The sequence below is a fragment of the Sinocyclocheilus anshuiensis genome, unplaced genomic scaffold, assembly GCF_001515605.1.
Source record: "Sinocyclocheilus anshuiensis isolate Anshui unplaced genomic scaffold, SAMN03320099.WGS_v1.1 scaffold437, whole genome shotgun sequence".
In the NCBI taxonomy this organism is placed as follows: Eukaryota; Metazoa; Chordata; class Actinopteri; order Cypriniformes; family Cyprinidae; genus Sinocyclocheilus; species Sinocyclocheilus anshuiensis.
Genome location: NW_015539902.1, coordinates 1978329 through 1996283, shown reverse-complemented (window position 1 = coordinate 1996283; position 17955 = coordinate 1978329). Strand labels below are relative to the sequence as shown.

Sequence of the window (17955 nt, the reverse complement as noted above, 5' to 3'; positions counted from 1 at the left end):
AGATATATTCCATATATGTTGCATGCATGTAATAATCGGCTTCATATGACTCGACATGGCATGCTATCATTCTGTTTATACTAGTTTTGTATTATGCAGTATGTGTATTATGCAGAACCTGTGCATTTTATGTATGCATGAATGCATGAATGCCTGCTACATTTGCAAATATGTGCATTATATATGCAGTAAACAGAGCATACTCTACATAGGGCTGGACAATAATTCAAGAGAATGAGTTTTCATTTTAAATAAGCCCGTCTCCAGCAACGTTTCCAGTTTTTGTTGTTCTTCATTTTTTTTGTTTTCTGCAGCGACTCTGAGAACTTTTCATACCCTTTTTTTCTGGCTGAAGCACATTTGTTTCAATCTATAAGAATAATCAGCCTACACTACCAGTCAAAAGTTTTTGAACAGTAAGATTTTTAATGTTTTTTTTTTTAAGAATTCTCTTCTGCTCACCAAGGCTGCATTTATTTGATCCAAAGTACAGCAAAAACAGTAAAATGTTGAAATATTTTTACTATTTAAATTTGCTTTCTATTTGAATAGATTTTAAAATGTAATTTATTCCTGTGATCATACATAGGTAAATTTTCAGCATCATTACTCCAGTCTTCAGTGTCACATGATCCTTCAGAAATCATTCTAATATGCTGATTTGTTGATTATCAATATTTAAAACAGTTGAGTACATTTTTTTTTTTCAGGATTCTTTGATGAATAGAAAGATCCAAAGATCAGCATTTATCTGAAATAAAAAGCTTTTGTAACATTATACACTATTCCATTCAGTATAATTTTTATAATTTTTTGGGGGAAAGAAATGATAGAAATGAATACTTTTATTTAGCAAGGATGCTTAAAATTGATCAAAAGTGATGATAAAGGCATTTATAATGTTACAAAAGATTTCTATTTCAGATAAATAGTGTTCATATCGATATCGGAATTATATCATATCGACCGAAATTAAGAAATATATCGTGATATCAATTTTGGCCATATCGTCCAGCCCTAACTCTACACCAGTGTTTCTCAACCCTGGTCCTGGGCGTCCCCCAGCACTGCACATTTTGTGTGTCTCCCTAATCAAACACACCTGATTCAACTCATTAGCTCATTAAAAGAAACTCCAGGACCTGAAACGGGCGTCAGATAAGGAAGACATGCAAAATGTGCAGTGTTGGGGTGCGCTCAGGACCAGGGTTGAGAAACACTGCTCTACACTAAATTCCAGAATGCAATGCACTGTATGTCCCTTGACCTTTATTTCAAGACTGACCAATCAATAATTCCTACCATCCTTGACTCATTATTTGATCATACTTCCAAGTTGACATATTCACATGAAATTAAATTGACAATGCAAGAATGTTTTCACTAGATGGTGTTTGTTCCATCATGCAATCTACTGAGGTAATTTGACAACAGTGTACAGTAGCATACTCCTGCTTGAAACATCATCTTTGCATAATGCATACTGTTTCATATACAAGAGGTTAGACTGAACGTGCAATGAAGTCATGTGACAGTAATATTGCATATTACTTGCAGTATCTATAACCTTTATTGCTACATGTTGCATATACTTTCTTTATTCCCCCCCAAGAAGTTAATACTTTTATTCAGCAAGGATGCATTAAATTGATCTAAAGTGACAGTAAAGACATTTATAATCTCCAAATAAGCTTATTAAAATGATTTCTGAAGGATCATGTGACACTGAAACCTGGTGTAATGATGCTGAAAATTCAACTTTCCCATCACAGGAGTAAATTACATTTTAAAATATATTAAAATAGTAAACAGCTTATCGAATCAAATTTATTTTAAATTCTAATAATATTTTATAATAATAATAATGTTTTAGTGTATTTTAATCAAATAAATGCATCCTTGGAGAGCATAATAATTTTTTAAAAACTTTTTTGTGCCCTTCGTTGACGATCTGGGCCTGTGTTGGCTAATCGTGAAAGTGATGGTGGTATTGCAGGTGGGAGAAAGCGCTGTACATTCACTCCCCCCACCTACAATCCCTGCCGGTACGAGACTCAAACATACAACCTTTGGGTTACAAGTCCGACTCTATAACCATTAGGCCACGACTTCCCGTGAATCACATGACTTCATTTGCATGTTTTTAATATGGTGACAGCAGGAGGAATGGCTGATGCTGCACAGACATAAGGTAACCTGTACTAGTGGACTAGTAAAAATAAAGCAGTGACCTGTAAAAAAAAAAAAAAAAAAAAAAAAAAAAAGGCTTGAAAATGGCCTACAAAGGCAGTAGATTTCATTTTTTGTCACTTAAATGGAAAAAAACAGGAACAAGCTTTAAGGAGCCCTATTAAGGCCAATGTATGCCTTTTTTATGTAAGGGGGCATCGCATGTTGATGACAAAAATACTATAGTGTATTATGGCACAAAATCCTATCCTCCTCACAGTACAGTACAATTTTATAGTCTTATTGATTAAGGAAGCTGTAGTATTTTTGGCATTACTATAGTACTTTCCAAATAGAGCTTGATAACCAAGAGAAGTGAGGTTGGCATAAACTAAAAATGTCACTCACAGTAATCACCAAGGTTTTGCTTCAGTGCAAGTTTGTGTTCAAAAAGAGTATACATATGTTTATCAAAAATTGCATTGGAATGAAATGTTCCCTTATTCAAATGGTTGTCGCTGCCATCCAAGCCTGTGTCTCCGCCTGTACTGTAGCTTTAACAGATGAATTGTTGTGCTTGTAAAAGTGTTTCCATTTTCTCCTCAAATGTGGAGAATTAGCACTAGTATTAGTGTCTGAGTAGAGAACGCTAAACACATCTCAAACGCACGCATAATCATGTAATACCATCACTATCAGCCATGGTGCTAATATATGTAAAAAAGTAATATGCTACCATTTAAAAAATGTGGGGTCAGTAAGATTTTTTAAAGGAAATCAATACTTTTATTTAGCATGGATACATTTAAAATGATCAAAAGTGACAGAGGGCACGGAAAAAAAAAAAAAAAAAAAAAAAAAAGATGCTTGCATTAAAAATCCACATCAAGATTTATATCAATAATGTAAAACATTCATTGCTTACATCAGGTCTGAGGTCTCTTAAGGCATCTTCATGACAGAGCGACACACACACACACACACACACACACACACACACACACACACACACACACACACACACAGCCCATGAATAATCCACACTCTCTGCTCTCTTGATTTTTCTTCTATAGTTGGAGTGAGCTGCAATCAGGCACCCAGGAACTTTTAGCCGCGTGGGTACAAGGATTAATAATTAAAAATCCCTCAATAAGCCAGATTCAGTTAACTTTCTGTGCCAAGAGAGAGAGAGACAGAGAGGGAGAATATGACATGCTTTCATTTTTAATTCTCAGATTTATTGAAGAGACTTTCTGTCTCTGTTATCCTGGTTTAACTTGACACTAAACACTGCCTAATGAACTCAGCCTGGTTACATGTAACAGGTTCATAATCTCTCTTCAACACAAACTGTTGGTTGGGCTAATAATCACAATCTTGTTAACACCCTGACTATCCTAAAAGGCTGAATGACTGGATGATAAATATTTTAAAAGAATCTAAATATTTTGCTGTTTTATTTGATGATTATATTCAATATATTTATATACATTTTAAACAACCATTATTAAATTAATTTTAAATTCATATTTTAATGCAAGAAGTAAAATACAGTTTAAATCTTTTTTATTATTATTATGATTAATTAAGGCACATTTTCCACTAAACCAGCACAGGGAAGAATAATATTTGGTCACTTTTATTTATATTCACTTAAATAACAAATATTATTAATATTATTATTATTTACCTTAATAAGATTAATTAACCAAAACAAAATATTTCTATTAAAACATTTTGATATATTAAATATGTTACACAGGGACTTTTGTGTGCTTAAATTAAGTTTTGAATTGATTCACTGACTGTTTGAAATGATTAATGGAAATGAATCAATCTTTTACTTTCATTTATATGAACCAATATAACAATAAACAACATTAAACAAAATTTACTATTATTTACCTAATATTATTCATTAATTTAAAACAGAAAATTAAATCAAATAAATATTACTAAGCAAATATAAAAATATGTTTTTTACAAAAATATTTAGATACATGAAAAGTGTTACATAGGGACTTAAGTGTACAAGTTTAAATGATCTCAATCAAATATTGTGAAATTAGTCTAATGACTAGCCCTCAGAAAATGAATAAACTTTACCAAATAAAAGCACATTGCAATATATATCATGTTGCTCAATTTTATAATCATATAATACTTACTTTACTTTACTTTATTGTCATTTTAACAGAGTTCCAATGAAATTCTCAGTGGCACAATCCAGTCTGCAGCATATCATTAAAATCAATAATGAAATACAATAAAATACAATAAAATAACAAATGTATTAGTATAAAAATAAAGAAATAAAGTCTAATCACAGAATTCACGGACAGCATTAAGAGAAGCTACTGCTCTTGGATAAAAGCTATTATACTATTTTAGCTATTTTAAATACATTGTGAATATTAGATATATCGCTCAGTCTTATAAAGCAGCAGCCTAAATAAGCTGTGCTTTGCCTGATGCAAAAAACAATGACCAGATCAGCACTGAGAGATGTGGTTAATCATCTGTCCATTTAGCAGTAATGTACGACCACATCATCTGACTCAAGTAAACAAAAGCTGCTTATAATCGTCAGATCATCTGACCCGCGTAAACAAGCCCTGTCCGCATGCTTCCTCAGAGCTTTAGCTTAAATTAGGGAGTCTGGTGCTTGGCTGGAGAGAAAAATTCTGTGAGAAAAATCAAACTCGACCGCCTGGATTTCCCCTCAACGCTCTTCTCTTAAACGGCTATTAATTGGTCAACTAGAAAGACAAGCAATTAACATCACTCATCTATCCTCTCCTCTTCGTTTCTGTACTGAGAAGGGATTTTTTAAGGGTTCATCTATGTCAAGTGCTGCTTTGGCATAAACACTTCAGCCCATGAAGCAGAAGCAGCTATCAGCTCCCACATGCGTATAGACCCAAGAGACAAGCCTGTCTGAGAGGTGAGAGTCTGGTTAATGAACGAGAAAGAGAGAAGAGAGAACATCAGGTGTTATTAACAGACCTGCCAGGGAAATGTAGAGCCGGTGTAATGAGAAAGTATTTTAGCACAGCCCATGTTTCAGGAAGGGTTGTCTCAGCCTTACACGAACCGTGACTGTTCACTGAACTACTCACAGAAAACTAGAAAAGTACTTCACAGAAAAGTACAGCTTTTTATCAATCAACCTGAAAGCTCTAGTTCATACTCATCACAGCTTTTCTAAAGGTTTGGCAATAGATAACACTAACAAAGAATAATTTATAGTCAAAGAAATAAATGCATGAGTATAAATGACCTCACACTTTTGAAATTCCCTGATATTCTATCAGTTTATCCTAGTGGAGAAAAAAACACTAAAATGTATTGTAATAAATGTGTTTTGTGCTAAGTATACTACAAATACATTTACATATTTAGGAGCTTAATTAATATACCCTGCAATTACAGTTTTAGTGATATTAAAACACATTTTAGGCATAATATTAAGAAATGTGCAATGTGCAATAAAGAAATACTCCAAATAAAGTTTAATTAGAATTTGATATCAGTAAGTCTTAAGTAATATGTCAGTATACTTAGTATGAAATAAATGTATTTTAAATAAATTATTACACAGGATTTTTTTTACTACTGTATGAAATCCTGAAATCAACACTGCATTATCCTTTGCAGATAAAGCAGTCCCAGAATGCACTGCGTTAAACAAAGTCAAAGTACTTGTCAGACTCTGGGCCAGGTTTTGTGTGTGTCTTTGCTCCCTATGTGCTCCGTCTTCCAGTTTCTCTGTCTCGTGTTTTGAATTCTTTGTTCCCAGGTGTTTCCTATGTTGATTGTCTTATTAGTTCCAGGTGTCCCTTGTCTTCCCCTCATCAGTTCCTGTGTATTTAAAGTGTGTTCTAGTTCTTGTCCTTTGTCAGTCGTTGAACGTCATCCTGATGTGTCGAGTCCTGTGATCCCCAGCCTTTGTTAATAAAACCCTTTTGATTTATTCTACTCCGTGTCTCCTCGCTCCTTCGTTCCCGTGTTCCTCGTGTGTGTGCACCGTGACAGTACTATAATTACATTAACCTTTATCCTGCATTCAATACTGACAAGTAACAGTATATAATAGCGCCATCAATTTTTTTATACATTTTTGCAGCATTTTGCATCATTAGTTCCCTTTCATGGGAACTCCTCTAGGGGTCGCTATGGGGAACGCCTCGCATGGCTGTCGCCGGCCAACGAGTTGGTGTTTTTCAATGTATGCTTCAGACACGGGTCACGACGAGGCGTTCCCCATAGCGACCCCTAGAGGACGCAGTGTCTCGTTCCCTACTCAGGGAACCATGGTTACATAAGTAACCTGAGACGTTTAGCAATATGGACAAATGCCAAACTCTACTGAATCATCCCTGTATTATTTTAGCATTATTTAAATACTATAATAGTTTGTATTCATATTTGTAATTAGCTTTTATTTTTAGTTTTTTATTTTATTTTTAGTAATTTTGTTATGTGCTTTTTTCAGTTGTTCTATTTAGCTTAAAATTATTTTTATTTAAGTTTTAATTTTAGTCATTTTGGTACTTCACCTTATTTTAATTGCCAAGGCAAAATTTCTAACAAGTTTTTCAACTAGTATTTATGTCTTATTTTATTTCAGCTTTACTTCAGTTAACAAAACCGATTTTAATAGTTTTAGCTGTAGTTAACAAAAAACAACCCTAAATCAGACTCATTTGAGATGCCACATTCAAGTGGCATGTGAGTGACTGTTGCTGCCCATGTAGATAATTTCAAAGCACGAGGTTTAATTTTAATACATACACTACTGCAGAGAATAAGTGTCTGTGTAGATGGCAGACAGTGAGGTTGAGTTTAGGAAGAGAGCTTTTATGTTACACCGCCTGTCAGTTTCAGAACTAATCCATCTGAATGTTCTCAGCACAGAGTTTAATTACGGCACTAAGTATTCAGTCAAACACAATATGCCCACTTTGTACTGCAACAATTGAGCAGCAAAGGTGGAGGAGTATCCCACAGCTGCACAGCACCCTGCTCTCTCAAAAGTGATCTCAGGGTTTATACCTTATACCCGGGTCCGAGCTGATGAATGGCAAAGATCTGTGCAGGGTTTAGCGCCTCACTGAAGACGTAAATGGCTCCGAGCTGCCCACAGAACACCCGGTTAGCATCCGCAGTCTCTGAAGAGCCCAGGAAACATTTATCATAACTCTGCAGGAAGGGAGAGAGGAAGAGGAGGTAATCAAGATAAAGGAATAAAAAAAAAAAAAAACAAGAAGAAAGAACCAAAAGTGGAGCGTTTTATCAGCTCAACGGCTTGAGAGTTTGTCGGAAAAGGCCCTCTGGAGCTGTTTACTTGCTATCTTCTGGTCATCTTGTTCTGAATTACTTCAGCTGGTCTATATGTAATATACTATAAAGATTTACCTAAGTGAAAAAGGTGTATGGCTAATCTATATCCCTTTGATCCACAGAGACAAGCGCTTATCTAATCACATGTCATTTGGACCCTACAGGCGCAATATTTTTCAAAGCTAAAGAAACAGAAGTTGATTTTGGCAACACTGAGATGGTTATGTGCTTCTTGAGGCTGTGTATGAAAAAGAATGAGAATGTAAAGGCACTGAAAATGTGGGAAAGCTGTTACCAGCACAAACACTTACATCATTGGTGTTGACGTGCCATGCCATGTCGCCGTAGGAAACCAGCTGACCGTTGACATAGCAACGGATCTCGCTATTCCTCCAACGGTTGTAGATGTGGACTATGCTGATCATGTACCACTGTAGAAGAGGACAGGAAGTAGAAATGCAAGTATTCAATATTCACACAGCTCACTCAGCCAAGCATATGTAAAAGGTAGAGTAGTAAACACAGTGTTCTTTATGGAAGCCCCGTTTCCACCACAGAATAGAAAAAAACTTTTTATCTCACAATTCTAACTTTATTTCTTATGATTCGGAGTTTATATCTCGCAGATCTGACTTTATTTCTTGTAATTATAAGTCTCTATCTCACCATCTCAAACATTTTCCTCAAAACTGCAAATTCATAGCACACAATTCTGACACAAATTTGAGTTAACATCTTGCAACTCAGATTTTTCTCAGAATTGCAAATTTATAGCATGTAATTCTAACTTTACTTCTCATAATTACGAGTTTATATATCGAAAATTTGAGTTAACATCTTGCAATTCAGATTTTTCTCAAAACTGCAAACTTACAGCAAGCAATTCTGACTTTATTCCTCATAATTACGAGCTTACATCTCGGAAATTTGAGTTAACATCTCGCAATTCAGATTTTTCTCAGAATTGCAAATTTACAGCCCACAATTCTGACTTTATTTCTCACAATTATGATTCAATAGCTCACAGTTTGGAATTATCATCTCAGAATTGCAAGTTAATATCTTGCAATTTTGACTTTTTCTCAGAATTGCTAAATTATAGCACACAATTCTCATGTTATTTCTCATAATTACAAGTTTATATCTCACAATTTTGAATAAACATCTCGTAATTTAGACATTTTTTCCTCCAAATTTCATGGATGAAAGGATTAATCTGTATCATGAAATACTCCTGTTTTGGTACATTTCATTTTGTATGCATATAAATTCATAAAGTTCATAAAATCATGCATTTCATGATCCAGACAGACCATTTCGTCCACAAAATTATGCAGGCCACTAGGTTTGGATTGGTTATCAGAAGCACAGGGAGAAATCCCATTGGACTAGCTACTCATTTGGCCTTTTGGCCTACTTATTTATTTACTTATTTATTATTAGGTTATATTTTTGCATGCCCAGAGCCACTGAGTGATTTCTAAATTCAGCATTCAATATTAAATTGATAAATTATCCACTAGTCTTGACATGACAGCATAAATTACCACAAAATGAAATTATTTGCAAAAACAAGCAAATTAAATACAAAGCACTTTAACAAAAGAAAAACCCTCTGTAATGCCTTGTCCCATTGGCGTACACTACATTACTGTTAACGCAATGGGATGAGGGGATTTATTTTCTGTGGTAACCGATGGCATGCTACATATAGAGTTTAAATTATACTAAACCAATCTTTCAAGCTTTGGACCAAGAAAATTCTGCGGAAATGACCCGGCCCCAAAATGAAAATGGTTAAATTTTTAGATCAAGCACATAAAACATCATCTCATTACATGCTTCTAAACCGAGAGCTAAATTTACTGAAACAGACTCATTCTGTTTGATGGCAGCAATGCTAAAAGCTGTTTTGGCATATAAATTAAAGATCAGAGCCCTGACGTTTGAAAGCGCTCCAGTGAGGAATACGTCAACATGGATCATGCAAAAGTGTCAACCATGTTTCCGTAATTCAAACAAAAAACTGAGCTCTTGTAGGGTGGAGTCCATATGGATGAGCTCTGGAAATTATTGTGGCCCGTCAGAAATTGGGACATTTAGTGCAAACTTCCTCAAAAGACCTAATTTCCCAAATATCCTCTCCACCTTCCTAGCATCTTATGAAAACGTAAGGCGATATTAGCTGGGGTGACAGCGGGGAAAAAAGGATGAGCTAAAATCTGCTAGACCAAAAATCCATCCCGTAACTGAGATTTCATAGCTTTTAATGCCAGTTAAGATTTTACAGAAATGCAAGAAAGGGTCATCTTCGTCTAGACAGGGCTTTGGATTTCCCCAAAACACAGCCCTAGATTAGTCTTACATTTCCGAACTTTCCGAGCTGCTGGTCTCCACTGACCAATAACAATTACACCATTTAAGTTCTGGATAGATCTTTTAGCTCAGTTAAATTCAATTACGTTTCTTTTTGTTCACATCTCCAATCCTCCCTGATCCCCTGTTTTGCTCTATTCTTTCCCTCTTTAATATCCAAGGAAGTTTAATATAAATCTAAGTCACTAACAAAGTGGTTGATTAAAATCCAGCCCTTTTGTCCCACCACACACAGTTTCAATAGCAGAACAAAGTGCTGACTAATTAGGTGAGTTGTGAAGTTCACTGTTAGGCCGAGTACACATTTTCTCACACTAGCGTGTGTGTGTCTGGGCGAAGGGGTATATCTTGCATTCTAATTGGCACACAACCCTCCCTTGTCGCCCTCTTCTTTGAGCAGACAGGATGAGGTATCATGTTCAAACATCCCTTGCCAAACTTATTTTCATTTGTCGTTTAACAACGCGCGCGATTGAGCAGAATCCGTCCCACTGGGACAATAAGAGGAGCCAAGTTATCAAAAACCAGATGTTGCTGTATCAGCCCACTCTGAGTGAGAGGGGAAAAAAGAGAGAGCGCTAAATAGACAGATCCTGAGTACTAAAAAGGAATAAGGTGCTATGGGAATAAATCCCTCTGGAATTCCCTTTGTTTCTTTTGTGCACAAGCTAAAAAGTTAGAAGGGCTTCAAGTAGGGCTGACTCGGTGGACACATCAAATTTGTGCAAAGATAAAGACAGAGAGAGACAGACAGGTGTGGTTTAACCATAGACTGTATAAAAACATGGACGTAGTGTCCGTGACGTAACCCGTAGACTTCCGACGAGTGTTTTGAAGCCTAAAGTAGGCGGAGCCAGCCGTCGCCATCTTGGCACTCCCGGATAATCGAAAATGGGCAAAGAGGCGGGAGCTGGCTGCTGAAACCACGCCCACCTAGCTCGACGGTGGTGACAGCAGCGGCAATCCACCTGTCACTCAAGTGGCCACGCCCTTAATTATGCAGAACTTTAAGGCTTAGTATCATTTAAACGGATGAGTTATAAAAAAATTCACCCCCCTCACAGTTGTCATGAAGGACAAAATTAGCTATATAGACCAAAATCATTTTTTGAACCAGGCTGTAAACATGTTTTTTTCTGCTGTAAAAAACATTTTGGGCATTTTAACATGGGGAGTCTATGGGATTGACTCCCTTTTGCAGCCAGCCTCTAGCGGCCAGTTGACGAATTACAGTTTAAGTCACTTCCTTGTTGGCTTCATGAGAGAGAGCGGGAGGTTGCCGCTCGGGTTTAACACAGCTGCTGCCCTCTAGAGGCTCATCCAGTAATCTGTGCAGATAGCCTGTTCATTCACTTCTCAGGGATGAAGAAATAATCTACAGAACAATATAGAGTAATTCATATTGAATTACCATTTTAAGATAAAAAAAACCTTTTCTATTATATTGTTGTTATATATATAATTCCAGGCAGTTACACTTCTCTCGTCTGTCGTTTCACTAGAAGAACGAGTTATGGTATTTTGATTGAAAAAAAAAATTAAACACAAAATTATAAAAAAAAAAAAAAAAAAAGAAACTTAATGCAAGAATGAATCGTTTGCAATAAGATCAATAACATGCATTTAAACAGTGCGAACTTCCATTTTATGGCATCATAAATGGGTATGTTCAATTAAAGTTACAAAATTATCCAAGAAAAGATATCTAGATTTCTAGATTGCTATGCAGTTGCTAAGGTTTTCAAGTGTTATTTATGCATAGCTATGTGGCTGCTAGGTTTACTGGCCTCTACTCAACAAAATTCACCTGAAGATCTGAAGTTCAAAAACAAAGTTAGTTCAAAATCAAACCCCCTCAATAAAAAAAAAAAACAGTCATTTTGATGTCACTAATAAAGGAAAAGACCATATATTAAAGGGATCATATGACGCGATTTCATGTTTTCTTTTTTTTTGGAGTGTTACAAGCTGTTTGTGCATATATAAGACCCGTAAAGTTGCAAAGATTAAAGTCTCAAACCCAAAGAGATATTCTTTCTTAAAGTTAAGACTCATCCACGCCTTCCTAAAACACCCCATTCAAACACACCCCAACAAATCTACGTCACTGTTTGGGAAGATTTGCATAACACCGCTCAAATGTATACACAAAGAAAGAAGGAGTAACTTTTATTCTCGCTGTAGTATTGTTGCCATCGCCGCCATGTGGTGGAGAGTCAGTGTGTTTCCAAATATGGTAAGGGGCGTAACATTTCCTTCACACTCTTGAAGTATTTGGCCAATCACAATGCACTGGATAGCTGGCCAATCAGAGCACACCGTGCTTTACAGAACGATGAGCTTTGTAAAAATCAACGCGTTTCAGAAATGCGGGGCAGAGAGGAGCAAAAATAATAATAACCTTAAACCGCATTACACAAAATACACAAAATAATGTTCTTTTTAGCAACGTCATATGACCCCTTTAACACTGTTCAACCCTCCAATGTACTCTAGATACTCTAGTCTACTTGTGTGTGTAGACAGGTCAAAACTCACCTTCCTAGGCTGGAAGTCGTACTTCACACAGTGTTGAAAGCCTTTCCCCTTTGACTTCAATGATGTCACAATTAAACAGTTCCCCACAAAGTGTGCCGAGTAGCCAATCCCTTTGCTGGTTCGAAAACTAGGGGACAAACAAAAGAGAAAGAACTGACTTTATGAAAACGACAAAACAAAGAAAGGAGGCAAAGAAATGGTAAAAAAAAAACGCAATATGAAACAATATTTTTACATTTTAATGGAAACTTGCCCACTCCACAGGTTTTCTTTCAATATGAATCAACAACCACCCCATCTTTTATTTACAATCTTCTTTCATCTTATATTTGCTCTGCCTTAAACAACTCAAACACTTTTGTTATTCAGGCCATGCTACAGAACAATTTGATTTGTACTTATAGTCAGATGTGAAAACTCAGTGAAAATATGGAGGGAGAATGTCAGGCTTTATTCTTGGCGGGAAAACAAACATGGCTGACTGAGTCATTGGCAGCAGTGATTGCTGGGAGTGCTGGCTGCTGTCGATAAGGTGACTGGCTATCAGTCGGGCCTCAAAGCGGTGCTGTTTCTCTCGCTCTGCGCCTACACGGCTACATAATTCTATGCTGAGCTCACCACGGTAACACAGAAACAGGAAACGGGATTACATGCTGATTTAAGCGAGGTCAGTGGCCCTCAGACTTCTGAAGTGGTAATCTGTACCTTCAGTGTCTCCTCCCTCAATAGTGTGCAAATGCTGCTACCCCAACATGGAGGATATACTTTATTAGCTGTTACAAATATTCAAAAAGGCCTCCTGGTGATACAAGTGATGTTGTAGAAACGTGTGAGCAAATTCATTTCAGTTTCAGCAGTTATTCGTTTTATTCATTTTAATCATATTACATGTAATTATTCAAGGCATCCTTAAAGCCAATATATTCAGTGTATTCAAGTCATACATTTACAGTATGTCTCTTTCCTGGGAATCAAACTCGTGACCGTGGCACAGTTAGCGGCATGTTGAGGTACAGGAAATTTGCATGTAAAATTAAATGACATCTATGTATACTAAGAACTCATTTTGCTGGACTTGTCTGCAACCTTCAACACAGTAAACCAACAGATCATGCTATCTGTTCTCTTGACAGTAAGCATAATGGGAACTGCACTCCACAAGTACTGTAGGTCCTTCGGGGTATCTTGAAGGGGATTACGAGTGTTTTTGTGAAAGAAACCCAGACTAACATCAAAACCAGACCAAAGAATGAAATGCTACAGAAGTGTAGAATACGGCATTAAAGTGTAGCACTGACATTCAATAAAAGGTCAAAACTAACAAGGATCCTCAAGGCTACTCTACAAGGCATCTCCAGTTTACAAAGCTGGTTTATTTTCAAAAACAACCAGAGGTTCTTTGGAGAATCTCCTATGACATTTAGGAATTTTGTGAATTCATATAGTTTGCCCTCTAGTACGGCAGGCTTTTCTTGGTTACTGGAAAATAGGGCAGGGCTCATCACTCCTAAATTAGCAGTCTCTTCTTGTGGGCCAGCCCTGTAGAGACACTTACCACTTCAAACAGAAATGGTAATATAATATTTCATATGCACAGATCTCCCGTGTTTCCAACACGCTGAGAAGCTTGAGGCTCACAGGTGTTGGTCTAGGTCGCTCAGAGCTTCAGCTCTGAAAACAGTCCTGGCATTTACATTTTAATGACTGACGACTGGTCATCATTAAGCTGTACCATTACCTCTGCACATCCTAATGTGCCACACACATTATACTCACCAGTATAAGTATGGTTTATCCTTGTCTACATTGATATTATTGAGTGGGTCCATTCGGAACCAAGTGTTGAGAGTGAATCCATTCTGGTAAGGCCACTTAGCAATGGGTGGCAAAGCAATGGCCTGCCGGGGGGCAAAACACAAGGAAATTAGAAGATGCAAATTTGCATAATCATAGGAACAATGAAAATAACATTTGCAGAATAAGCTGACCACTATATACAAATCGACCTTGGTTCAGTGGTTACTACTCTGGGTTAAATGCAATTTGCACTCTAATAACAGCATTTGTGGCATAGTGTTGATTACCACAATATTGTCAGATAATTTGAGATAATGATTCTCTCAGATTGTACAAAACAAAAACATTTATGCCCTTGCAGTGAAAGGCTACAGGAAACCATGCGGATGGTAGAGGAAAGAAATATGAAACTTGTATTTGTAACATGAATTATATATATATATATATATATATACGTATATATTGTATACATAAATATATAATTTAGATACACTACTTTTTAAAAGCCTGCTAGGATCTTTTAATGTATTCAAAAAAGCAAGACTGCATTTATTTTAATATATTCTAAAATGTAATTTATTCATACGACAGCAAAGCTGAATTTTCAGCATTATTACTCATGTATTTAGTGTCACATGATCCTTCACAAATCACTCTTATATGCTAATTTGGTGCTTAAGAAACATTTCTTATTATTATTAATGTTGAAATCAGGAGTGCTGCTTAATATTTTTGTGAAAACTGTGATAGATTTTTTTCAGGATTCTATTATGAATAGAAAGTTCAAAAGAACAGCATTTATTTGAAATAGAAATCTTTTGTAACATTATAATCATCTTTACTGTCACTTTTGATCAATTGAATGCAGCCTTTGCTGAATAAAAGTACTAATTTCCTTAAATTCTTGCATTAAAAAAATGCAATTAAGCTGACAAAGTGCAGAAAAAATGTAGAATATTTAGAACACTCTCTTTTTAAATGATTATTATCATTGTTGGTGTTCTATAATTCTAACACGAGTCTCATGCTCATACCTATAAAGCCTGGAATGTATACGTTTTATTGTAAAAAGTGTGGGAGACTCTCACCGCCGCACTGCGTCCTGGGAAGTTGAAGAAGGTGTCAGGGCCGTGCCGCTGAGGCATCTGATTCAGCACAGATAGGAGCTTAATGGCGTGTCTTGGCTATAGGCACAGGACACATGGAGGAAGGGAACAATTAAGAGAGGACATTGTAATTAGTGAGAGAGAGGGATGAAAGGAAACGTGTTCTAATGAGAGAAAACTTTGAAAACAGAGAAAAAGATACATACGTTCATGAGTCAAAAATAAATTATTTTAATAGTAACCATTATCAACGACCCAACAAAACAACCACTACTTGAGCCAATCAATAACCTGTCCATCAGCCTCAACCACGGCAGCACAGCTGAAATCGATACACGGCAAACCACAAACAGAGGCGTTTGTGGGGAGGACTGGCGGACAGGAGATCATTGGCTGATCATTGGCTTTATGAGCTTCGAAAACATATTTTAGCATTAAAAGTAGCTCCTTGTTTTTAACAGCCACCGAAGCCACAGCATCCAGTCGGTGGCAAAGGGGCAAGAGTCTGTGGTGCAAGAAAACTCACCCACACGCCTCCGTCGCCCCTCAGCATGCTGAACAACAGCTTCAGTTCCTTGACTGTGATACTATAGCTGGCCAAGACCCCCAGCATGTCCACTAAGAGATCTGAGGAAGACAGAAAGAAGAGAACAAAATGACTCAGCATTATCGGCGCATAGAACTACCGACTCACGAGGATGATGTCACTTGGGGCAAGAAGCCAATCGTTATCTTTCTGCTGGAACATTATCTAGCGCATGTTCTCCTGAGGCTCCTTTAGTCATCAGATTGCATGGAAACGCAAGTCTATTCATTCACATATTGGCCGTAATGGCTCGGTGTCAAAGCGTCTGCTGATGTAATTTGCGAAACATCTGCGTTATGAATTTAGAAGCTCTTTAAAGCGCTGCGTGAGACATGAAATAATCTAATTTCGAGAAAAATAACAACCCCTCAGCAGTGATGTTTGTCGTGGCATAATATCATTGTAATTTGATTTTGAAAATAACCCAGTTATACGCCATTCACTCAAAGGCCACAAATTTGGTCAAAAATGGACAGAAGCTGGAAGCGTACGAGAACTAATAGTCTGATTAGCAGCGGCATTTTCTAACACGTGGATCTGTCTAAAGAGCGGTAGGAGAGAAGCTTTCTCCCAAATGTGCTCACAGAGACAATTTTACACATTACCCCTGCAATAAATGACGGCCATGGTCCACTGATCACAATTACACAGAAATATTGGACACAGAATGCACAATGAGGGGTTTAGCGATTTTTCTGAAACGTAACGGAGCCAAATCATAGAGGATCGGAACATATGGACGGGCATGTGATACAACAAAGATTAGCACAGAAATGACTGATTCTTTTCTCTTTGGTGAACTGGATTTTTAGTTGACTGAATTATTTGAACTGAAAGCACAGATGTAAACAGTAGACGTGTTCAGAACCAAAGTGCCTTGAAATCAGGGGGCCCAGGACAAAATGTGGGGTCTTTGCATTGCTACAAAAAGTACCTCAGAATAGGCATATACTGTATACCATGAAAAGGCTTATTTACAAAGACGTGGCATAAACACTTTTTATGCAGACTTGTGGAAAATAATAAACTTAATATCACTGCACATGTAAAACATAATTATTAATTGTGACGCACAAACTGACAGAAAATAAACCACACACTGGTTGACAAAGGCAGAGTTTAAAACACTTATTTTACACACAACCAAAACCACCAAAATATGCTGTAATACTCTAAAAAATGCTATTATTATTATTATTATTATTATAAATATGCTTTATGTTTTAGAATAATGTGTATCATTAATAGTAATAATAATAATAATAGATATCTTCTGTAATATTTATATGTATTATTATAATATTTATTTTAAGTTTATTTATTTTTATTTTTATTATATAATAACAATAATAATATTTAAAGTTTATCAATAATAATAATAATAATAAAAACAATAAATTGATATTTATTGTAATATTTATACTATTTATTATTGTGCTATTTAATGTTTTAATAATAATAAAATAATGTTTATTATTATTGTTATTATTAAAAATACTACTGCTAATACAAAAATATAATAATAATAATAATAACAATAATTATAACAATATTTTTTCACTATTCACTGTTCCCAGGACAATGTTCCTGGTTCCAGGTTATCCTACCTGTTGAGGGCCCTGGGCAGATATTCTTTTTGTTTATAATAGTTTATTTGAATTTACAATTTATTGTTATCTGACTAGTAATAACTAGTCAACAAACATGGATCCTGTGAAAGCATCTAGCGATGCTTTACTTTAGAGCTTACCTGCAATCATGTCGTCGACGGAGCTCATCTTCTGCAGCACCTGCTGGATGAGCCCCACCTCGGTGCTGGTCTGTAGGTTGCGAACGCTCTTCCGCAGGATAGCTGTGAACATGCTCTGTAATATTTATACTATTTATTATTTATACTATAATATATTTATTATTGTAAATATTTAATATTCTTTAATAACAATAATGTTTTATTATTATTGTTAATATTAAAAATACTACTGCACATACAAAAAATATAATAATAATATATATCTTCTGTAATATTTACAACTTATTTTT

The 17955-nt window shown here is 36.0% G+C and overlaps 1 protein-coding gene across 1 annotated transcript in view; it reads right to left on the bottom strand.

The window, feature by feature from the left end:
- The window catches only part of nbeaa (neurobeachin a), a 132362-nt gene that overhangs the window by 48278 nt on the left and 66129 nt on the right, over positions 1–17955 (bottom strand). Inside the window, exons 3-9 of the mRNA XM_016483102.1 lie at positions 17666–17778; positions 15856–15956; positions 15312–15407; positions 14203–14324; positions 12427–12553; positions 7824–7943; positions 7225–7371 (exon numbers count right to left, since the gene is read on the bottom strand). Of these exons, the coding sequence (XP_016338588.1) occupies positions 7225–7371; positions 7824–7943; positions 12427–12553; positions 14203–14324; positions 15312–15407; positions 15856–15956; positions 17666–17778 (826 nt within the window). The remainder of the gene's footprint in view (positions 1–7224; positions 7372–7823; positions 7944–12426; positions 12554–14202; positions 14325–15311; positions 15408–15855; positions 15957–17665; positions 17779–17955) is intronic.